General features: G+C 43.5%; 1 protein-coding gene across 14 annotated transcripts in view; it reads right to left on the bottom strand.

Annotated features, from left to right (window-relative positions):
* Positions 1 to 22,225, bottom strand: part of AGBL4 (AGBL carboxypeptidase 4) — a 1,457,272-nt gene that overhangs the window by 88,810 nt on the left and 1,346,237 nt on the right. For all 14 annotated transcript variants that reach the window (XM_054666739.2, XM_054666701.2, XM_009457345.5 and 11 more), the window contains one exon: positions 21,944 to 22,055. In XM_054666739.2, coding sequence (XP_054522714.1) covers positions 21,944 to 22,055 — 112 coding nt within the window. The remainder of the gene's footprint in view (positions 1 to 21,943; positions 22,056 to 22,225) is intronic.

Raw genomic sequence — 22,225 nt, 5'->3', positions numbered from 1 at the left:
CATGGCCTGAGCCAATGCTGATCTTGCCCTGAGGGCAGAGAGATGTCAGGACCCAGTACACTCCCTGGGTATAAGAGCTGCCTGTAGGACTGCAGGGACAATTACTTTTATTTTTTTCTTCATCCTTAAAATGGGGATAATAATATCTACTTTGCAGTGGTGAGAACTAACTGAGTTAATACAAGTAAAGGACTTTTAAAAATAGTACCTGGCTAGCTGTTAGAGCTCAGCAATTCTTACCATAGAATGAGAATGTCGGGCATCTCATTTAATTTTCACATAAGCCAGAGTTTTGGCCATTATCCTCATTTTAAAGATCAAGTTTCAGAGGGGCTACCTCACTTGCCCAAGATCACACAGCTGAGTAAGAGAGAGAAAGGATTTAAAATAAATCTATGTGACTGCAAAGCATATGCCTTTAACCACCAGGCAACACTATATATAAGCACTTTGTGTGCCGCTTTGGATCTGTGTGAGACTATCCCTATGGGTTTTAAGAAAATAAGATTTTTAAAGCTCCCTAGTCTGAAACAAACAAACAAAAACTCAAGATAAAAATCAATCCATTTATTTTTAAAGTTCAAATCCTGCCACATTCCATAATGAGAAAAGGAACATAAACAGCTAGGCTCAGACACAAGGAGCTCTTCTGGCCCTAGGAAGTGGAGGAGAGGGAGGAAGTGGGAGCTGCATATAATGCAAACCTGCACAGGCAGTACTGAGGAGCAGTCACTGGCTTTTCTAACTGCCAGTGCGGCCAGGGGCCTGCTGCCAGGGGGTGCTCAATACTTTGTGGGAATCAACTGCCTGGTTGGACAGAATATAACCACATTTATTAATTCATTCAACAAATATTTACTAATACCTACCATGTTCCAGATCTTAACGCTAGGTGCTGGTATCAAAGAAATTAATAAGCCCAATTCTTATGTCAGAGGAGTTTACACCCTTGGTGAGGATACAGGCAGAAATCAAACAACTCCCATTCAGAGTGATTGATCAGTAAGTGCAGTGATAGAGACCAGCACAAGGGGTTGGAAAGTTCAGGGGAAGGAAAACTGGATGGCTGGGGCAGAGAAGGCATCCCGAAGAAGTGCTGTCTACATGAATGGTTCAGAATCCATTGCAGTTACAGAGATGAAGGTCGAGAAAGGCAGGGGTGCTTCTTTCTACAGTCTTACAGCCAAGGCCTGGACATTGTCTCAGTACAAAGATGAAAGTTAAACAAATCTCTTGAAATCCTACAGCCCAGAAACAATGACCATTAACAATATCTTGCACCTACAGACAGATTTTAGTATAGCTGGTTGGCAGAATAGATGGCTAAATAAAAGTGCTTTTAAAAAACAGAAATACACTATAAATATTTGTATTAAAAGAGGTGTTGAATTCAGTTTTTCTTAAGTTTAAAAGAACTTAAATGAATTACATCTTTAAAAAATGTTTTCTCACAAGAGACTTTTCTTTTCCCTAAAAGATATTTCTAGGGTTAAAAACAAAATGAGGGCCAGGCACGATGGCTCTCGCCTGTAATCCCAGCACTTTGGGAGGCCAAGGCGGGCGGATCACCTGAGGTCAGGAGTTCAAGACCAGCCTGACCAACATGGCAAAACCCCATCTCTACTAAAAATACAAAAATTAAGCAGGCAAGGTGGTGGGCACCTGTAGTCCCAGCTACTCGGGAGGCTGAGGCAGGAGAATTGCTTGAACTAAGGAGGCGGAGGTTGCAGTGAACCGAGATTGCACCATTGGACTCCAGCCTGGGCGAGAGCAATGCTCCGCCTCAAAAAAAAAAAAAAAAAAGAGAGATTATGAGACACTTTAAGAGGTATGTGTGTTTTTTAAAACTATAGTTTGAATTTTTGAAGAAAAATGAAGAAATGAGAGAGGTTAAATAACTTACCTAAGATCACACAGCTAGTCTGTGGTGCAACTGGAATTTGAACTTAGATATATCTAATTTTTTCAGAATATTAATTTGCTTCCCTAAAGAGGCAAACTTTCTCATTTTAAACAATCAGAAACTGGGGTCCAATGAGGGCAAATGATTTCCCTAAACTCATATTCTGATTCAGCAATAAAGTAATTTTGGTTGATTATATCATTGTTCCTAACTATTCTTCCCTCCCTGTAATAAGAAATCTATTGTCATTTTTGTTTGCCTAAGAATCTAAGAAGAGTATATATACCCCCCATCTCACTGACTTTGGCCTTGGCTTGAGGACACACTTTGGCTAATGGAAAGTGAGCAGTCATGATATTTGCCATCTCTGTGTGGAAGCTTTAAATGAGATTGTGTTCCTGTTCTCTGCCATAAAACAGCAGGTCCCAGATAGGGGTGACACCTTTAGCCTGGGCCCTAGATGAGGGATACATAGAGCTGAGCACAGCCAGCAGAGCTGTGGCTGGCTCACTTACAGCCCTTATAGAGCATGGACATGAAATAAATGTTTGCTGTGGTAACCTACCAAGATATTGGGGTTGTATTCATAGCAAAAGCTAACCACAATAATACAGCACAGTTTCGTGCAGAAATGTATTCTTCATTTTTCCCATTCTCAAGGTTGCCTCCAGTTGTGCAATAATTATGAGTTAAGGCCATGAGATAAATGGCTGTGTTAGTGGGCATTTTAATTTTAACTACTAAATACATAAGAAATAATTAGAGAAAGAGTTGGAAAGCATAAGGCACAAGAGGAAAAACCAGGTGTCAAAGGTTTAGATTTCCAAGGTCACCCTCTGATGAAAAGAAAACTGGTAGAAACCCACTTTATTGACAGAGAAACAAGGGTGAGTCAAAGAATTGAGGTTTATTTCTTATTCTTCTGCTGCACACAGAACTGTTGGCATCAACTAAAATACACATTCACCCAGAAGCACCTTGTTCAGAAATGGAAGATGCTAAGGAAAAAAAAGGTAATAAATGCCAAATGAATCTCTGCCACCAAATCACCAATGACCTTGGGGAAGTCATTTTCCTTCCAGCATAAGTTTTCTCATTTGTAAAATGAAGAGGCTGAGCAAGAATCTCTCACTTTCCTTCTGGCTCCAAGGGTCTATGATTTGATTGCATCTAACTCATTAATCCTAACTAACTTGAATAGGACCCAGTAGTATTGAGGCTGATCATAGGAATCCATCAAAGTGTAGCCCAAAGAAGGTGATCTTGAGAATCAAATGAGGATAATCTAGAGAAGATGCCTGCACACTGCAAAGGGCTCTCTTGTCACTTTTCCATTGAAAAGATGTGGGCAAATATGCCCCTTATCCCCCAGTTTGCATTACCCTTGCAGCCTTCCCCCTCACTTTTAACATCCAGCAGTCTTTTAGGTTGTTCTATCTACCTCACCTTCTTAACCCAACAAAACTACATTCTCCTCTCAGCAAAAGAGAAAAATAACTCTAAAACAAAGAAATATGTGATTATAATACAAGAGACATACAAACAAAGTATGCGGGGAGGGTAAAGAAGGAGAGAAGAAATCAAGACTTCAGAGTTCAATAGATCCAGGTTGGATTCCCAATGTCTCTTATTGTTCATATATAAAATGGGGATGATATGGTTATTCTTAGAAAATAAATGATATACAAAATGTATAAGCCTATACTATGTGCTCATTTACAGCTGTGACAATGACAGAAGGCTTTCTGGAAGCAATGGCATGAACATCTGAAGGCCATATGGAATTCTGAGGGCTAGAGAATAAGAGAGGAGGGGTAAAAGTCCAATCAGAGGGGAGTTTGTGGGGGTGCAAGTGCAGGGATGGGTAGGAATGTAACAGGAGTGGCAATATGAATGTGGGCAGGCCAGAAGTCCTTCTGGGAGAGGAACAGGCATATTCGGATAAAAGTAAAGGTTTTAAGCAAAGGAATGTAGAGAGATGAGTCTGAATCTTTGAATACCAAACTGGGAAGTCTTACCCCTGTATGACTGGGAAGCCCTGAAAGCCTTTAGGCAATTATGCTTTAAAAAGTTGTGGCTGTGCTGGTGCATCTTGGGAAGGAAGCTGCATCTTACCAAGATGTAGGGAGGGAAAGGAGATAGCCACCTCCCCATAGGAGAGTAGTTGTTGCACCTGCCTGAGATAGAAATCTGAGCTACAGGGGAAACACCAGATTGAAACTTGAATTAAAACAGATGTGATCTCAGTATAAAAAGTTCTTCAAAACCTTAAAAGTTCAGTTTTCTTCCCCTTAATCTCTTAAGAGAATCACTGCTTTTAAACCCAAGAAAGTAAAATTTCCAGGTAAGAAAATGAACCCAGAACTCTATTTGCTGACCAGATCTGAGTAAGATTGCTTTTCCTGTTTGCATTTATTTCAACAATCTTAAATCTTACATCCTCGGTAGTTCTACCCTGGACCCAAAAGTTTGCTTCTGCCATCGGTTACACCGTTGCTACTCAAAATGGGGTCTCAATTTGTTTGTGCTGCTATGATAAAATACCTGAGGCTGGGTGATTTATAAATAATATAAATTTATTTCTCACAGTTCTTGAGGTGGGAAGTTGCTTCAGAGCAGGGACCATTTCTTTTATCTCTCTACCCCCAAAGCACATCATAGTAGATGTGTTGGCAGATGGAAGGAGTGAGGGATGGGGAGAGAGAAGAAAGAAAGGAAGAAAGGAGGGAGAAAAGGAGGGAGGGGGGAGCTGAGAAGATGCTGAGTGTTAGAAAGCAACCATTTTACAGCATGATGGATTCATTCAAAGAAATAGCTTGACAGAAGAGAATTCATCTTTTTATGACTGTGACAACACTAATACATTTATTTCCCTTCTGAAATTAACTTTCTAATATTAAAAAAGGTCAAAACGAACTGCAGCAAAATGAGACATTTTGTCATTTTTAACAAATTATACCAAAGCAGACTGTCAGATTAGAGGGGTCACTGTTTTGAGGTCTAAACACTGGTGCTGATTGCATAATCAGAGCTAATGCTTGTCAGTCTGCCCTTTTCCTGCCCACAAACCTCTAAGGGTTGCCTTTGGCCAAAATGGTGAAATTCAAATCTCTCAGTCTGGTATTCTGAGGTCCTTTAGAATCTGACCACTTTTCTTTTTTTAATCCATTCCTTCCCCAAAGGGACTCTCTAAACTATGCAGACCCGCCTCCTTCCTGCTATTCTCTTCCTACGTGCTTCTGTTCATGTGATGGCTCTTGTTTTAACTGCATCCCTCCTACCATATGCCCATGGGGATTCTCTCTACCTTTTTTCTGTCCTACAGGCTGGCCGTTGTTTCTCAGAATTTGACTTCCTGTGGCCTTCCGTCTGCCACTTCTGCCTTGGGGCGGCCCTTGGGCCGGCCATGACCATGGCTTGGACCCTTGAGTACCCTCTGCTTCTCTTACACCTTGCTCTGCTCTACCCTTCATTCCCTCAGAGACATCTGGGAAAGGTATGGTGGTCTGAGAGGGGACCCGAGTCCAGGTGCTTTTTTAAAAAGGTAAAAGAGGGAAAAGCAAGAGAGATGAGACTCTACCTTGCCACTCCTGCTCCTCTCTGCCTCTGACTTATCAGTGGGTGTGCTCACCTCTGGGCCACCTAGAGTCAGAAGAACCGAGATTCAATACTGACTCTGTCTCTTGGGAAAGTTACTTAATAACTTTAGGTCTTAGTTTCCCCATCTGTAAAACAAAACAATAGGCCAGCCATGGTAGCTCACACCTGTAATCCCAGCACTTTGGAAGGCTGAGATGGGAAGATCGCTTGAGCTTAGGAGTTCGAGACCAGCCCAGGCAAGATAGTGGGACCCTGTCTCTTAAAACAAAACAAAACAAAACAAAACAATAATCCCTGTCTCACAATGTTGCAATAAAGGGTCAAGTGAATGCTTGTATGTGAATGTGCTCTGAAAACTATACATCTCTGTGACAAATTAGTGAAAATAGTTATATGACAAGACCCATGTGCTAGTGATTCATCCCCGGGGCCTGGAGTGCATGTGCTCCAAGTTTGGTAGAAATCCTGGGAACCTGAGTTTGAGTCACAATTCTACAGTACTACAGTCCCACTGTGTGACCTGGAGCAAGCCATTGCCCTGCCCTGGGCTGAAGTGTTCTCTCTACATGAAAGGTTAATTTGGAGCACCTCTTTAGTTCATCCAGCTCTGAAGTTTTCTGGCTCCACATAGGGCAAAGTGATCTCTGAGACCCTAGAAGGCCAGAATTACATTATTAATCCAAGGTCAAAAGTAGCCAAGTTGGGGATGTGTACATCCTCAGGCTATGGCAACAACCTGTGGAGGAACAGGAGACATCCTAAGGTCAAAACCTCTTGCCTGTGTTAGTATTAGCCAGCCCCTCTTAAGATCCCAGATCCTAATTTACCTAGCATGCTCAGTCTTTGGAGTTCATTCTGGACTTTTCAAACCAACGTTTCTTACAGTGGTGGGTGGAGGAGTGGGGTGCCCAAGGTAATGGAATAAATCTATTTATAATATCATGTTAACCAAAAGATAATGGGGGTAATTCTGAATTTTTGTGCTTAAAAGGTGTCATTATACCAAGAAAAAAAAAACGGGAAATCAATAGAATTTCTCCTTTCTAGGTTGGCTGCTTCCATGCATTTGAAAGCTAAAACAAGAGACTCTGAGAAACAAGGGGCCTCTGGCTGCTGCTGGGCCCCTGGGGAGCACGCCCACCCTGCTCTGCACTAGGGTCGTGGGTCTTGGGATCAGGCAGATCTGGCTTCCACTTCAAGTTCTTTGACTACCAGTTGTGTGACCTTGCAGGTTTCAACTGCTTTTCATTTGTTCTGCCATTCATCTGGCATTTTACTGATGTATTAGGCGCTATGCTCTGTGCAAGAGAGTGCAGAGGTGACGGAAACAAGAGTTTCATCCCTCAGGGAGTCCACATTTGAGGAGAGAAAACAAGCACGTAAACAGATTAGTGTGGTGTGGAGTCATAAATGTGTGCAGCAGGAGAGATTACGGTTAGGGGAGGGACAGTCACGCCGAGCCTTAGTTTTCTCACCTTAGAAATGGGGATAATAATGCTCATTTCTAGAGGTTGTTAAATGGACTAGATGAAACAGTGCCTGGCACTTAATGGATGCTTAACAAATATCAGCATTTTCCCCCTTCCGCTCTGCAGGGTCCTGAAGCCCTGCTTTCATTCACCCCACCCATGCCAGGAGGCCGAGTCACAGAGCAAAGATGACTAATAAAGATTCGCCTTAGCAGTTGGAGGCTTTTTCAAGGTTATAGCCTGGAGCTAAACTCTAAGAGGAAAGAAGTTTTCCTCTTGTAACTGGGAGCCTGAGTAAGTCAATCCTCCCGACTGCTGAGTCTGCATAGGTGGTGCCAGGAGTTTAAAGCAAAGCTTTGCCCTTGAAGTGCCCTGTAGGATCAGCCGGTGGGGGCTGCTGTGTACAGTGGCCTTAGCTGCCAATCAGCGTACAAACTCCGCCTCCAGCCTCTGTGAGAGAAGCCCCGCCCCAAGCCTCTCCTGGTGTCTGGAATCGCCCCTGGGGGATCTAGAGTATCGCATTTACTGATAATTCATTCTAGAAGCATCCTGGCTGTCGTCAGCCCTTAGGGATTATGGTGAATTGCCCCCAAAACACACATGCACACATACCCAAACTCTCGGAATGAAGGAAATCGGCTTGCCCTCCGAAGGTTAAACCGTAAAATCCACTCGGAATGAATTGAAACCGACAAATGCAGGAAACCCTATGAAAGAAAAGCTTCTGGAACTGGGCTGATTGTAACCCAATTAAAGATATTAGCACAGCTGTAAAAAGACTTTGCAAAGATGGGGATGGGGAGTGGCCAGAGCATTTGAGCTAATGGCTCAAACTTGCTTCTAATCTGTCCTTATTTATTTACGTATTTAAATATTTTTTAAGAGACAGGGTCTCACTCTGTCTCCCAGGCTGCAGTTGAGTGGCATGATCATAGTTCACTGCAGCCTCAAACGATCCCCACTGAGCTCAAGCAATCCTCCTGCCTAAGCCTCCCTAGCATCTAGGACTACAGGTGCGCACCGTCATGCTCGGCTTTTTAAATTTTTTTTGTAGAGATGGAGGCTCTCTCTGTCTTGAACTCCTGGCCTCAAGCAATCCTCCTGCTTGGGTCTCCCAAAGTGCTGGGATTATAGGCAACAGCCACCATGCCTGGCCCAGTCTGTCTTTTAAAACCTACTTGCATTGCTATTTCAATAACCAGAGCTATAGCTGTTTTTAAAATGCTTAAGTTTAAAGATGGTGATAATGAAATATTATTCAGAAGATTCCTTTGTGAAATTAACATTGAAATAGTAGCTATTGTATATTACTAGGTTTGAGCTGATAATAAATGCTAACATTTATTGAGTGCTTACAATTTACCAGCCTTACAAAAGACCACACTATATAAGTGCTTAGTGGGTTTTTGTGTGTGTATGTGGTGTTTTTTTAATCCTCACAACACTTTTCTAAGAGATGGTATTACCCCATTTTGCAGATAGGGCTATGGAGGCTCAGAAAGGTGAGGTGGCAGGTAGAGCCAGAACTGGAGGCTAGAGACAATTTTTTACTTCAGAGTCCTTGCTCCTAATCCCTATCAGATTAAAGAGTCTGTCTCCAGTCCTTCTGGCTGACAGGGCAGTGCTGGGAGGCCAAAGACTTAGCTGACCAAGAGGGATCAAAGTAGGAAATGTGAGGTGTGCTCTAGGGAAGGGATAGGGAAATTCCCTATTGTACTTACAAAGAGGGTGAAGAGTTAGAAAATTTCCTAGGACATTAGGAGCCTGAATATGGGGAGCCTTCTGGGACAGGAATTTTGAACAGAGAAAGTAGAGATAAGATAGATGGAAAGAGAGATAGAAGGATGGCTGGTTAGACAGACGAGTGGATAGATGGGTACTGAACCCAGTTTTCTTCTATCATATGGGTTGGGCTGGATTCAAGAGGCTTTTATCCTATAGACTGACCTAGAACCAGGCAATGGACTCTAATGAGTTTTGTTCTGTTTTATAAAATAAAGCTCCTCCTCATATGTGGGTGGCTAGGTCCCCTCCTCCTTCCATAATTTTTTTCTAGTTATAAAGTTAACATATACTTGTGGAAAATTGTTGGAAAGTATAAAAAAGCAGAGGAAAAAAAGCACCCTAGGACCCAGAAATACCACTGCTAACATCTAGTTTACATCCATTCTTTTTGTGTATGTTTTAAACCTAGTTGTTATATATGTCTTAACATATAATACATAAGCAACTTTGTCTTCTCCTTTTTTCCACTTAAAATTATAGCATAAGCATTTTAACAATAATATAAACTCTTCATAAACATCCATTATATGAATGTATCATGATTGACTCAATCAGTTTACCACTGTTAGGCATTTAGATTTTCCTGGGTTTTTCACTATTTATAAATAATTATTCTGTGGCCTTTTTTTTTTTTGCATAAATCCTTATTCACACTTCAGATTTTTTTGAAGTCTAGGTTTCTAGTACTGCAATTGCTGGCTCAAAGGTTTAAACACAACAATATATTTTACAACCCAGAAACTCATAGTAAGATTTTTTTCTCTCCCTCTCTTTTGAATTCTGTGTCTTTCTACTCCCTGAAGGGTTGTCATCCATGGCTCCCAGGGTCACGTCCAAGCTTCCTGGGGTAGCCCACAGGGCTCTCTATGACTCATCTCTGCCTACCACCCAGCCTTGCCTCCTGCCCCTTCTCCACATGCTCTCCTGGTCCAGTCCAGCCAACCAAACTCCTTGTAATTCCCTAAGTATGTTCACCTGCCTAATACCTGTGTCCTCACATATGCTGCTCCCCCTGCTGTAATGCTTCCCCCAGTCTTTGTCTTAAAAAATCCTACTCTTCCTTCAAAGCTTATCTCAGAGATTACCTCTTCCAGAAAGCCTTGCCTGACCCCTAACTCCAGTTCAGATGACCCTACTTTACCCACATGGTACCCGGAGCCCTTGTCTATCATTAACATGTGCTACCCTGTGCTTCAATCATTGGTTGACTTGGTTTGGAGCTCCAGACCAGAAGTTTGCAAACTTTCTATGCTCAAGGAATCTTTTATTCAAATACATTTTTTTTTTGGAGATGGAGTCTTGCTCTGTCACCCAGGCTGGAGTACAATGGCACAATCTCGGCTCACTGCAACCTCCGCCTCCCGGGTTCAAGGGATTCTCATGCCTCAGCCTCCTGAGTAGCTGGGACTACAGGCACCCACCACCATGCCTGGCTAATTTTTGTATTTTTAGTAGAGATGTGGTTTCACCATGTTGGCCAGGCTGGTCTCAAACTCCTGACCTCTGGTGATCCACCCGCCTTGGCCTCCCAAAGTGCTGGGATTACAGGCGTGAGCCACTGCACCTGGCCTCAAATACACTTCTTATACTAATAATAGTTAAATTTTTTTGAGAATTATGTGCCTGGTACAATGCCTTAAGTAAGTTACAGGCATCACCTCATTTAATCTTCAAAACAACTCCTTACAAACAAGGACACTGAAGCTCAGAAAGGTTAAGGAACCTGCCCAGGGTAGCAAAGTTATTGAGTCAACATTGAATTGAGATTTAAACCCGGGCCTGAGCCTGAGCTCTTAACCACAAACTTATCCTGCTCTGGGTAAAATGGAGAGAAGCCCCCTCAGACCCCTTGCAACTTTTCTAAGAACAGTTTGAAAACCACTGCTCTAATCTAGATCATCAGCTCCTTGAGCGAAGGGACTGTTATTTGCCATTGTGTTCTAGCATACAATGCCTGCACTCAGGAAATCTTTAACGGGTAAATGAATGACTTTTTTCTTTTGAAGATTACTGTTTAGGGAAGATTATCTATACACTTCAGTAGCCTTCAAGTGAAAGCAAGCCCAGAAAGACTTGCTGAGTGGTAGAGCATCAAGGCTCATTGGCCAGAAGGCTGGGCCATACCCAAGCTGATAAGGCTTCCCACAGTCAGACACTTGGGACCAGTACAGGAGTTGGGAGATGGGCATTAGGACTTAAAGAAAATAGGGGCAATTTCCTGACAGAAGGTTACACACTTCAGTTCTTGCTGGAAGGAGTGATTAGCCTGGTCCTTTTCTTATCAGAATTCAGCTGTTTCCACCACAGTAAATAATGGACTAATTAGGCATCTGGCTTACTTGATTTCCCATGGCTAAGGCTGATTTCTGAAGTGCAATATGCTATTTGATGTACCAGAGTGAATTTGTCTTGGGCTTGAGAGCCTCTCAACGGCAACAAGCAAAAATAACTCTTGGAGAATTTCCACACACACTGAACACAAAACACCCTAAAATGTAACCTGTACTCTGCAGCCTGCTCAGCTGAGTCCCTAATCGGGTAGCAGGCTATATGCAGATCGCAACCTGCTCAGACGGGGGCATGGAAAGGGAGGAGTATGTGGGAGGAGTAACAAATGGATGGAGTGGGTTAACTGGAAAAGTTCCTGGAAGAGATGACCTGGGGCAAACTGGAGTAGTTTGGTAACTGAGAAGAGGTTATTGCAGGAGTGTCAGACTACCCACAGAGACTCTTTTTTAGCTCATTTGTGGCCTGGGTAATTGAGTGACCATGGGACATAGAAAATGGAGAAGCAAGTTTGGTCTAATTTTGAAACCAGTGTAAATTGAATAGATATCAGCAGCAGAGAGGGAGCAAAGAAGAAAACTTTAGAATCTGTGGGTTTCTGATGGAGATTCTATGTGGGTGGATTCCAATGCTCCAGAATTTCCAAATTTGTGAGCTTGAGAAGAGATTCCATATGTGGGAGCTCTTTGTAACAGAGGATCAGCAGGGGCAAAATATGAAGGAAAGATTAGTTAATGGAAATGCAATACAGTGAGAGAGAATTATAGAGGTTTGAAAGTTGAGACTGCAATGAATTTCTCTGGGATGTTTCAGTGCTGTCTTGCTGGGAAATGATGGGTCAGATAAGGGAGCTACCAAGATTTCCCTAAACACTCATTGAGTGCCTACTAAGTGTTGGACTCTGCCAGGAGATGGAGAAACAAAATGAAAAAGACACAATTTTTGTATTTGAGAAGCTCAAAGAATAAAGGAGGCAGACAGGAAAATGATCACTAAAACACAGCATGATGTGCACCTTAACCAGGGGGTTTACCCAGCTCTGTGGGATGCCTGTAGGAATCCAAACAACTACCCTCTAGAGAGACTGCATTTTGATCAGTCAACTGCTCAAGAGGTTCTCACGGAGCTACCAATAAGCATCTGGCCCTGGCCAGGGCAGCAGGGAGGTGAAGGTAGATCCTTTGCACTGGAGGGATTTGCAGAAGAACAAAGAAATGAGGGTTCACTGTGAAACAAAGTATACAGGGAACCCTTGAAGATGATAGGCTTGCAGGTGGGTTCTAAAGAGTACGGAGGATTTTGAGAGTGTGACTTGGCTTGGAATGTTTTTTTCTCCACTTTACTCAGCGAATTTGTATTTTCACAAGTCTGTTCAGATGTTAATTCCAGGTGTGTGTGTGTGTGTGTGTGTGTGCACGTGACAGTGTCTTGCTCTATTGCCCAGGCTGGAGTGCAATGGCGCGATCATAGCTCACTATAGCCAAGAACTCCTGAGCTTAAGGGATCCTCCTGCTGCTGCCTCCTGAGTAGCTAAGACTTAAAGGCCTGCACCACCATACCCAGCTAATTCATTTTTTCTTTCTCCTTCCTTCCTTCCTTCCTTCCTTTCTCTTTCTCTCTCACTCTCTCTTTCTTTCTTTTTCTGTCTCTGTCTTTCTTTTTTCTTGTTGTTTAGAGATGGGGTCTCACTTTGTTGCCCAGGCTGGTCTCAAACTCCTGGCCTTAAGTGATCCTCCCACCTCAGCCTCTCAAAATGCTGGAATTATAGTCATGCATTTCCAGGTTTTAATAAGTGATTTTCTTCTCTCCTGCCTGCCTTTTCTCCCTCTCTCCTAACACACATTCATTGAGGGCCTGTTCCCTGTGCTGGGTGTTGGGGATATAAAAATAACCAATGCTAAGGCTAAGCCCTTAATAGAGTTACAGTGTGTAGTGGAGTATGGGAGCTGGGGCTGGGGGACAGTGAGGTAAGTGCTGCAATAGCCAGGTACGTAAAGTCTATTCTCATATACCTGCTACTAAAGGTTATGTATATGCATAGTATCTAATCCTAACAGAAATTCCAGGAGACGAGCATTGCCATTCCCAATTTACAAACAGGGGAACTGAGGCATAGAGAGTGTAATGGGCTGGACTCAAAGAGAACCTTCTAGAAACTCTACAATTGAAGTAATATGTATCTAGTCAGTAGTTGAGAGGTATCCAGAGTCTTTCGGGATGAAAAGGTGTTATAGAAATTGAAGGAGGCAACCTGCTTGACAGGAATATTATTCTGAAGCATGAAATCCATCTCTACCCTGCTTTCTGCTGGAGTCAAAGTGAAAATCTAGAGTTAGAAAAACCATGTCTTTTATCACAGGTGGGAGAAGTTGCCCTTCAGAAAAGTAATGATTTCTCTTAAAATTCCTTAAAGTTTCATAAACCATCTCGAACTGCTGTAGGAAAAACTGTAAAAATTTCATGAATCCAAAGCACCCTATGTTCTCAGAGCCCCCTGTACAATATCACATTTACTTCAAGTCTTTATTTCCATATTGAACCTTTCACCCCAGTGGCTCTTTACTGATTTCCTGGGCCACGTAGGTAGGAGTGGAAAACTGAGCAGACCTAAGAGTGCAACCCATGGTGCTGGTGTGGGTGCTTGAATCTATCCCTCATGGCACCTCCAGCAGCTGGCTGCTGTCTGAACATTTCAACAGGACATTCCTCTCCACCCAACTCCAGGGCAAGAATCCTTCCTCGCCTTCAGAAAACACTTTCCACTCACATATATTGGATCTTGCTCTACAACTGGTGAGGTAGGCAGGTCAGAGATTGTTCTTCTCTTTTAGCAGATGGGCACACTGAGGCTTTGGAAACTAACGTTTATGGAGTATCTGCTTTGTACTAAGCACTTTCATTAAGCATCCAATCAGTCTGTCCTTCTCTGGCAGCAGCCAGGACTTTTGTGCCTTGTGGAAGTTCTGCCCATCAGTGGATCAAGAGCTATACCCAACAGATATCTCTATCTGGCACAGAAAGCTGGAGCCAGAGGGGCTCTTTGGAGACCAATCTTCAACCTCTACTATGTGCAGACAAGGGGGAAAGTAAAGTCCCGGAGAGGGTAAGAGACTCACCTATGAGCACCAAGCAAATGAGTGGTTCAGCCACCCTGGCAGAGGACTTCGTATTCCCAACCCCATTTACTGCCACACAGTTTCAGCTGCTCCCTGCAGGGAACCTCTGGGATAATCAAGTCAGGAAACATGGGGATGGAACAAAGGTTTGGGGACCCACAGTCCAGTTCCCAGAGTTGCTAAGGCCTCAGTGACACAGTCGGCAAGTGCCCTAGGGATGTGATTTTTAACAGGGGTGGTTCTGTCTTTTCCTGGGGAGTGATAAACATCCTGCCATAGGGGGTAAAGAATTACCTCACCCAGAATGCCATGGCTATGGCCTCCTGTCCTCCTAGTTTATTTCTGATGTGTACGTGGGGTGTATGAGGGGTATCCTTTACCCCTCACCCTCCACAAAGTGGGTTTACTCCTTCCACAAAAAGACTCTCCTCTGGGCCAATGGACTCGAAAGCCTGTCAGGTATGGACACTCGGGTCCCTTGGTTTCTAGTGAGGAGTTGCCATCCGAGGGCCTTCTAGCCTGGTGACCCAGTGGGACCCCTGCTTCTCCTAAGAACAGACCTCGGTTTAATTGAATGGTGAAACTGCGCTGTGTGTTTTTGTATGTCTCCTTGGTGTAATTATGTAGAACTGCATACTTGTTTATGTGCCTGTTTTTATTTACCATGTTTATGTTTTTATGTATACGTATTTTCTGTTTGATATTTGTGAATGTATGTGTTTTCTGCATATGGCTATGTTGCGTGCTTGTGTGTGTGTATCTGTGTGTGTATTTTGTGGGTTGGTGTGAATGAGTGCTGGTTCTGTGTGTGTTATTTGACCATGTCACCAGCTGCTCTGTTTGTCAAGTAAATGTGTTATAATTTATTTATTTATTTGACAGAAAGAGAGCAGCTTATCTTAAGGGCTGCAGGAGGCAAGAAAAGAAAAGAAAAAAAAAAAGCCAGCCCCGTGTTGCTCTATTTTAAAAACTGCTCTGCGTTGTTATGGCAGCTAATTTTCCTTAAATGATTTAAGGAAACGGATCTGTCTAAAAGAGCTGCAGCCAAGTTGTTATAGCAACACAGGCAGCAGCTGAGGAGGGCCTTTCTCCTCTAGTAAACGGGGGAAAATCACCTCGGAGCGTACAAACCTCTCAAAATAGCAACTTTGGGTTCTGAGGGACTCAGGAGGTAAAGAAAAGGGCTGCTGGAAACCCATTCACCTCCCCAGACAGACCCTGGGGGGTTCTTCTTAGCAACAGCCTTTTCACTTGAGTTGGGATCTCATCATTCTTACCTCGGCTATGGCAATAAGCACCTACCTGGTCTCCCTTCTTCCCACGTAGTCTCACCTCCTTTGATCCACTCTCCACACTGCAGCCTTAGTAATTTTCTAAAGCATGCATTGTTTATTCATCAGTGCATTCATCATTCAACAGAATATTCTCTACAGTGCCGGGTTCTGTGCTAGGTCCTGGGAGTACAGAAAGGTGCTGAATGAAATGAATAGGGCATGTTTTTGAACAGCATGCCAGGGAACACTAGCCTTTATTCCAGAAGTAATGCAGGCCCACTGAAAGAATTTAAAGCAGGGAAGACAGACCCAGGTGGATTTAAATTTTAGAATGACTCCAAGATTTCTAGATTGAAGAATTGAGTGGCTGGAAATGCTATTCATTGATCTCTCTTTCCCTTGCTCCAGCGTTTTTGAGGACTCTCCACGGACTACTCTGATTTTCAAGACAGAGAGGATATATGCTGGAATATTCCTAACAAGTGGCACTTTGTTTCCTTGCTTTGATTTTTTTTTTTAGTCGTGATATTTAATTCAGTTAAAAATCAATTTAAAAGTGGGCCTGAGACCTTGATTTTAGTAAGAAGAGAGCATTGGGCCATAGGAAGAAGCCAAATGCCTTGGGGCAGTGTTCAAACCCATCCATGGGCTTCCTCAGCCTGCACCTCACATGCCCTCCTCACAGCTACCTGTTATAAATCCTGCACACCAAGCCCAGAAGCTGAGGTCTTCTACCTCCATTCCATTGCTCAGATTTTCCTGGAATGCCCTCTCCCCTTTCCCTATAACTTCCCTTCTCTCCAAAGCTCAGCCACCTGATGAAGTATTACCAATCTCCAAAGGACCAGTACAAATGCAGATTTCTCGAAAAAGCTTCCTTGGATCACCCACCCCCAACCCCCGCATGGATTAATCTCTTTCAGCCCCATGTTTCCAAAGCACTGTGTTTGCTTCATTATAGCACACCTTCCTAACTGCCTGGAATTAAAATTTCATAAGGGTCTGGCCTTCTCATCAGATTGTAAGCTTCTCCCGACCTGGGACTCTGCCCTATTAATCTCTGTAACCCCAGAGATAGCTCAAGAGTCTTGCAAATGGGAACATTGAAAAATGTGTGCTGCAGTCAATTAACTGAGGATTTTAAGGCAAACACTACTTTGTTATTTAGCTTCATCAAACACTGGGTGCACCTGACAAGTACATAGTTAGATGCTAGTGGAGTTGCAGGTGGATGGTCCTGGGAAGCCCATTCACATATGGGCTTAGCTTTCTGAGATCATAACTGGATATAGCTGTGAGAGGAGGGCCCTGTCTGTGGCCTTGTGGGTGAGTGACTCTGGTTGTGTGGCTGATTGTGTGATGTGAAGTCACTGTCATACTCTGTGGTGTGTGTGCTAGGAGAAAGCCAAACTCCCATGGACAGCGGGTATGCTCTCGCCTGAAAGGTAATATCATTTCTGGTGCTAATTAGATCTCAGATCTAAAATCAGAATTGGAAAGAGAGACCTGGATTACAGAACATTTAGAACTGGCTCCCACCAGTTCTAAAACTGATATCTTTACCACCACTAAAGATATCAAAATGTCTAAGTACAGCTCCCAAACAAGACATGGTTAGATGGTGAGGGCAGGTTAGGGACTGGGAAGACAAGGGATCTGGGATCTGAGTGAACCCTTGATGGCCATAGAGAGCTAATTTCAATGGGGGTAAAATGGGGTAGATGCCGAGTCCAGGACTGAAGCAAGTATGTGAAGATGATCAGAATCCTCTCTCATGGGAATGGGAGTGGGTGATGCCATCTCAGGTTCTATCCTTAGGAGTGTTGGACAATCTCAGCAGGTTGCAGGGAAATCTCTGTCACCAGATCAGAGCCTTCATTAAAGGAGGACACAGTGATGGTGGCAGTGGGATCAGGGGATACTCTGAGGGAGAGATAAGATTGGGGAGGGGTCTGTGGTTCAGTTCTTCCTTTTATCAGGAAAGTCTTCTAAAACCAAGTCACAGAAGCTCTAGGTTCGCTTCATCATTTGCTCAACATTTATCCTGAGCACCTGCTTACAGCCAGGTCCCTGCTGGGCGCCAGAGACCCTGAGATGAGTTAACCAGTCCCTTTCCCTGGGGGACAATCAATCATAACTATCAAACAGGGGCCAGGACACAGTGTCCACAGGCAGCTATCATGAGAGTGGAGAATGAAACACTTAATGTCTCAGATCAACGGTAGTCCTCTTGGTTAAACACTTTGTTTTCAAGATCATCATTTAATACCCAATGTCCCCAAGAGGGGTAAGATTTTGGTGAGCACAGGGCTAGGAAAGCAGCCTTCGAAGTCAATGTCATCACTAACACAAGGACAGCAGGCTCCTGTTTCCAGGTTAGAAACACATAGAAGGGCTCATTCCAGAAGCCTTCCAGTGCAGGCCAGACATATCACTTCAGGTCTACTGTACACTGAGCACCTCTAAAGATGAATGCATCACTTGGCCCTGTACTAACTGTTCCTCCTGGGTTCCCATCTCAGGAAAAGTGCCACACTACTCGGCTGCCCAAGTCAAAACCATAGGGATCATGCAAGACTCCTTCCTCTCCCATCAGCCACAGTCACCATGACCCTTAGGTCTGGCTCCTTATTACCTCTAGACTCCTCTTCTTCCTTTTCAACTCCACAGCAGCAAACTCTAATGGTCTCACTGTCTCTAGTTCGGCACCGTCCGAATTTATTTTTCTAACAGGCACCAGAGGGGTCTCTCTGAAATGCAAACCTAATTTGTCAATTCCCTGCTTAAAATCCTCAGTGGCTCCCTATTCCCATGAAAGTAAAGTCCAGATTGCTCCCTGTGTCATAACAACCTCTTCTGTCTGCCCCTGGTAACAGCCACACTGAATGACTTCCAGCCTCCTGAGTAAGACACCCTCTCAGGGCAGGTGCACATGCTGTTTCCTCTGCCTGGAAAGTTCTCCCTGACCTGAGCATCCCTCATGTATCAGCCCAGGTGCTGCCTCCTGGGTTGGGTTCCCACAACCCCTGTGCTTTACTCTATAAATGCACCTAGAATAACTGTCTGTAAATGTCTGTCTCCACCAGGCTGTGAACTCGGCACCCAGCACAGGGCCTGAAGGAATGACAGTTGATATTGGAGGGTCTTGCTGATTCTCTGCTTGTTGATTCTGTGGGCAGAAGGCAACCTGGACAGGAGGAGTGAGGCTGTGCATTTAGAAAAAAGCCCAGAAGTTGTCCTGGCAGTTCAGATAGTTCAGGGTTGAGTGACTATGTATGTGACACTGAAATTCAGGAGCAGAAATGCACTTAAAGCTCTTAGGGCAGATGCCTCAGGGCACTGCAGTGTTTGCAACTGGGCACAAAGATGTCTGAAGTCAAATGTGAATTTGAATCAGATCCAGGTAATGGTTGTTGAGGGTCTGCTATACACCAGCACTGTGCTAGGTGTTTTTGCATCATTATTATTATACTTTTTGAAAAGGAGTCTTGATCTGTCACTCAGGCTGGAGTGCAGTGGCGCAGTCTTGGCTCACTGCAACCTCCGTCTCCCAGGTTTAGGTAATTCTCCTGCCTCAGCCTCCTGAGTAGCTGGGATTAGAGGCATGTGCCACCACACCTGGCTAATTTTTTTTGTATTTTTAGTAGAGACCGGGTTTTGCCATGTTGGCCAGGCTGGTCTCAAACTCCTGACTTCAGGTGGTCCGCCTGCCTCAGCTTCCCAAAGTGCTGGGATTATAGGGGTGAGCCACCGCATCTGGCCTCGCATCATTTTTAATAGACAGAGTGTACAATTTATCATCCAAATCAGAACAATTTCGGGAGTGAAAAGAGGGCATTGTTAAAAGATACTCCAGGACAGTAGGTATAAACCAGAACTGCCCCAGGAAAGCCAAGACTTATGACCATTCTACCTAGAAGTCATACTTTGTGCTTTTGTTCTTGGTAACCCCTGACATATCTTATAAATACATCTTTATCAGTATTTACTTGTTTAAAGTCTATTTCCCCACTATATTGCAAGGGTTAGGGTTTTTCTTTTTCACTAGTAGAACCTCAGTGCACATAGAAAGCCCATATATAAATAAATAGAGAAGAAAGGAAAAAATGGAGTAAAAGATTGAGTGAGGAGAGAGAGAGTGGGGAAAAGAGGAAGGAACTGAGGGAGCTGGGATGCTATTCCAGGCCAGCTTGACTCCTATATTAGTGCTGCACACCCTTGCTTGAGGCATAAATGAGTATCCTTTCAGTAAGAAAATGGCTTATACAACTAGCTCAGCACCCAAGATGTACTTATTAAGATCTAACCAGCTGATGATCAATGTATTCATGACGCAAATCATTTCCTAACATCTCTGTAACTCACTCTTGCTGGATCTGTGTTTTGTAGCATGAATGAGCGCCCGGTTGTTTGTGAGTAAATCAATAATTAATGACAGCAACGGCATGCCGAAGCCTTTTCCTCTTTAGCAACCCTAACCTACTTCCCTTGTGTTCCTCCCCCAGGCTGCCCCTAAACTCCCATTTCTCTCTTTGGGGATTTATCTAAAATACCACTTTGTTCAATGGTTTCCACTCTGTCACTCCTTCTGGTCCAATGCCATTTTTTTGTTTGTTTGGTTTGTTTTTTACTGTGCCTCATCATTCTACCTGGGAATAATTGTTTTGTATCTATAAACCATATTGCATTTGGCATAATAGGATTTTCTGTGTTCAATCCAATTCAACTCAACATGCAGCTATTGAATATCTATTATCAGCCAAATGAGAAAAAAAATGTAGGAGCTTGTTCTCTTTGAGAAGGAAGCATTGCTATTCTATCAGGGAAACTGCAGTCAACACAGAAGCCTGGGAGGGCAGAACTCTGCAGACTACAGATTCTTCCTGAGAAAATCAGAAGCAGTTTCTCTCTGCAAGGAAAGCTGATCAGGATGACATTGAGAGGTCAGGGACAAGTTCATGTCTGTAAGAACTAGGAGAAGACAGTGGGGTTTCAAATCTTAGAGAAAGGCAGCAAACCACAATCATTCTATCTCTGCATATGGATTTGGTGAGCACAGTTCACACCTTCTTTTATAGACAAAGAAGGATGAGCTGGCGAAGGAAGCAAATATCCTAGGGTTATGGTTATGCAAGCCCTGACACAGAAGGTATACTGTGAAAGGACCTAGGAAAGCAAAATTTACATAGGAGGACCAAGATAACAGTTGAGTTTCATAGCCAAGAAAACTACATTGCACCTCAGGACTGACTTTTTCATTAATCCCTGCTCTAATATACGCATTTGTTTTTAAGCGCACTTTTCTATCTGATCAATACCTATGTCGCTCTTTAATTCAGGAAATTTTCACTGGCATCCTCAATGAGGGTAAGTAGAATGGGTTACATTGGTGCATCTCTGAAGTACCCCAACTGTGTGACTTTTGTTGTCTTAGCAATCACCATCTCTCACCTGACAGCAGTCATGGGTCATAAAATCAGTCATTGAAGTTGGAAGGGACTCAAATGGAATTGCACTAGAATGTCTTCCAACAATTGAGTCTCCTCTGTGCACCCTTTTGGACTAAAAGTTGAACACTTTTAGTAAAGCAAAGCTCACAGCTCACACACACATACTCCATTCTTAGGCAGCTATAGTTGTTAAAAAGTTCTATTTCTCTACCTCTTCCCATATCCTCCACCTGAAAAAATGGTCTGTCCCCCCATTCTGCGATAGCTCTTCAGAGACAGAATACCGTGGTTTGCTTCATTTCTCTAAGCTATGAAACCCTGCTGTCTTCTCCTATTTCTTACAAACAAGAACTTGCCCCAGGGAGCAAACTTGGTGTGAACACCCATTGTTCTGTCTGCCTATGTCCCCTTCTTTCTTCTGAAATGGTAGGCCCTCTTTTCTGAAAACAGGTACCAACCCACCCTCCAACTCCATCCACATGGTTCCAGAGAGGCTGCCTTGTCCTTGCATATTCTTGTCTTCTGAGCCAGAATTGATTTGCCCAGAAGTGGGCCTGTCCTCCCAACTAGGTCAATCACAATCCTTTTGGAACTGGAACTGGAAAATGAGCATAAGTTACTGTAGTGTTGAGAACCTTTGGATGTGACACTCAGCAGTCATGTTCCCTATGTGTAGAAGAAGCCAGGTTACAGTCTTCAATTACATGACATGCCCTTGGTATTCTTCTAATAAATTCTCTATTTTTCTTATACTAATTCAAATCCTATTTCTTTAGCTTGTAACCAAAGATCCCTAACAAATATGGATACACTCCAATATATTTCCTTTAACCCTCCAGACCTCCAAAACTGAATCCACTATTTGTGAGAGGTTGCAGGAAAAGAGATTGGGAGAAGGTCCTTGGGTCTGCTGGATTCAGAGAAGAGCAGGCCTAGTGCCTCCCTGGTTTTAGCTATGTATTCCTAATTTGCAGCTTCTAGTGGACTTTCCCAATACAATGCTGCCCTTTCCCAGATCAAGCCATAGATCAGCAGCTGTGGAGGGCATTCAGTTACTTACTGGGTCGTTGTACATCTGGACGATGAGTTGTTTCACTCCATGCAGGGTAGGATGAACCCATGGAGAGGGATCCAGCCAGTGACGATTCAGATCAAATCCCATCAGAGAACACCTAGGCAGTACCCAAAGTAAGAGTCAATATAGACAGGATAAGCTGAGCTTCTCACCTATCAAAATATGCTTATGAGTAGGAGCAGTGATTATGTCACTTACCTAGCATTTATCATTTTCCAGAGACAGTTCTAAGTACTTTATATGAGTTAATTCTTTCAGTGTCATCAA

This window comes from Pan troglodytes, chromosome 1, assembly GCF_028858775.2.
Source record: "Pan troglodytes isolate AG18354 chromosome 1, NHGRI_mPanTro3-v2.0_pri, whole genome shotgun sequence".
Taxonomy (NCBI): domain Eukaryota; kingdom Metazoa; phylum Chordata; class Mammalia; order Primates; family Hominidae; genus Pan; species Pan troglodytes.
This window is presented reverse-complemented; position numbering and strand designations above follow the sequence as displayed.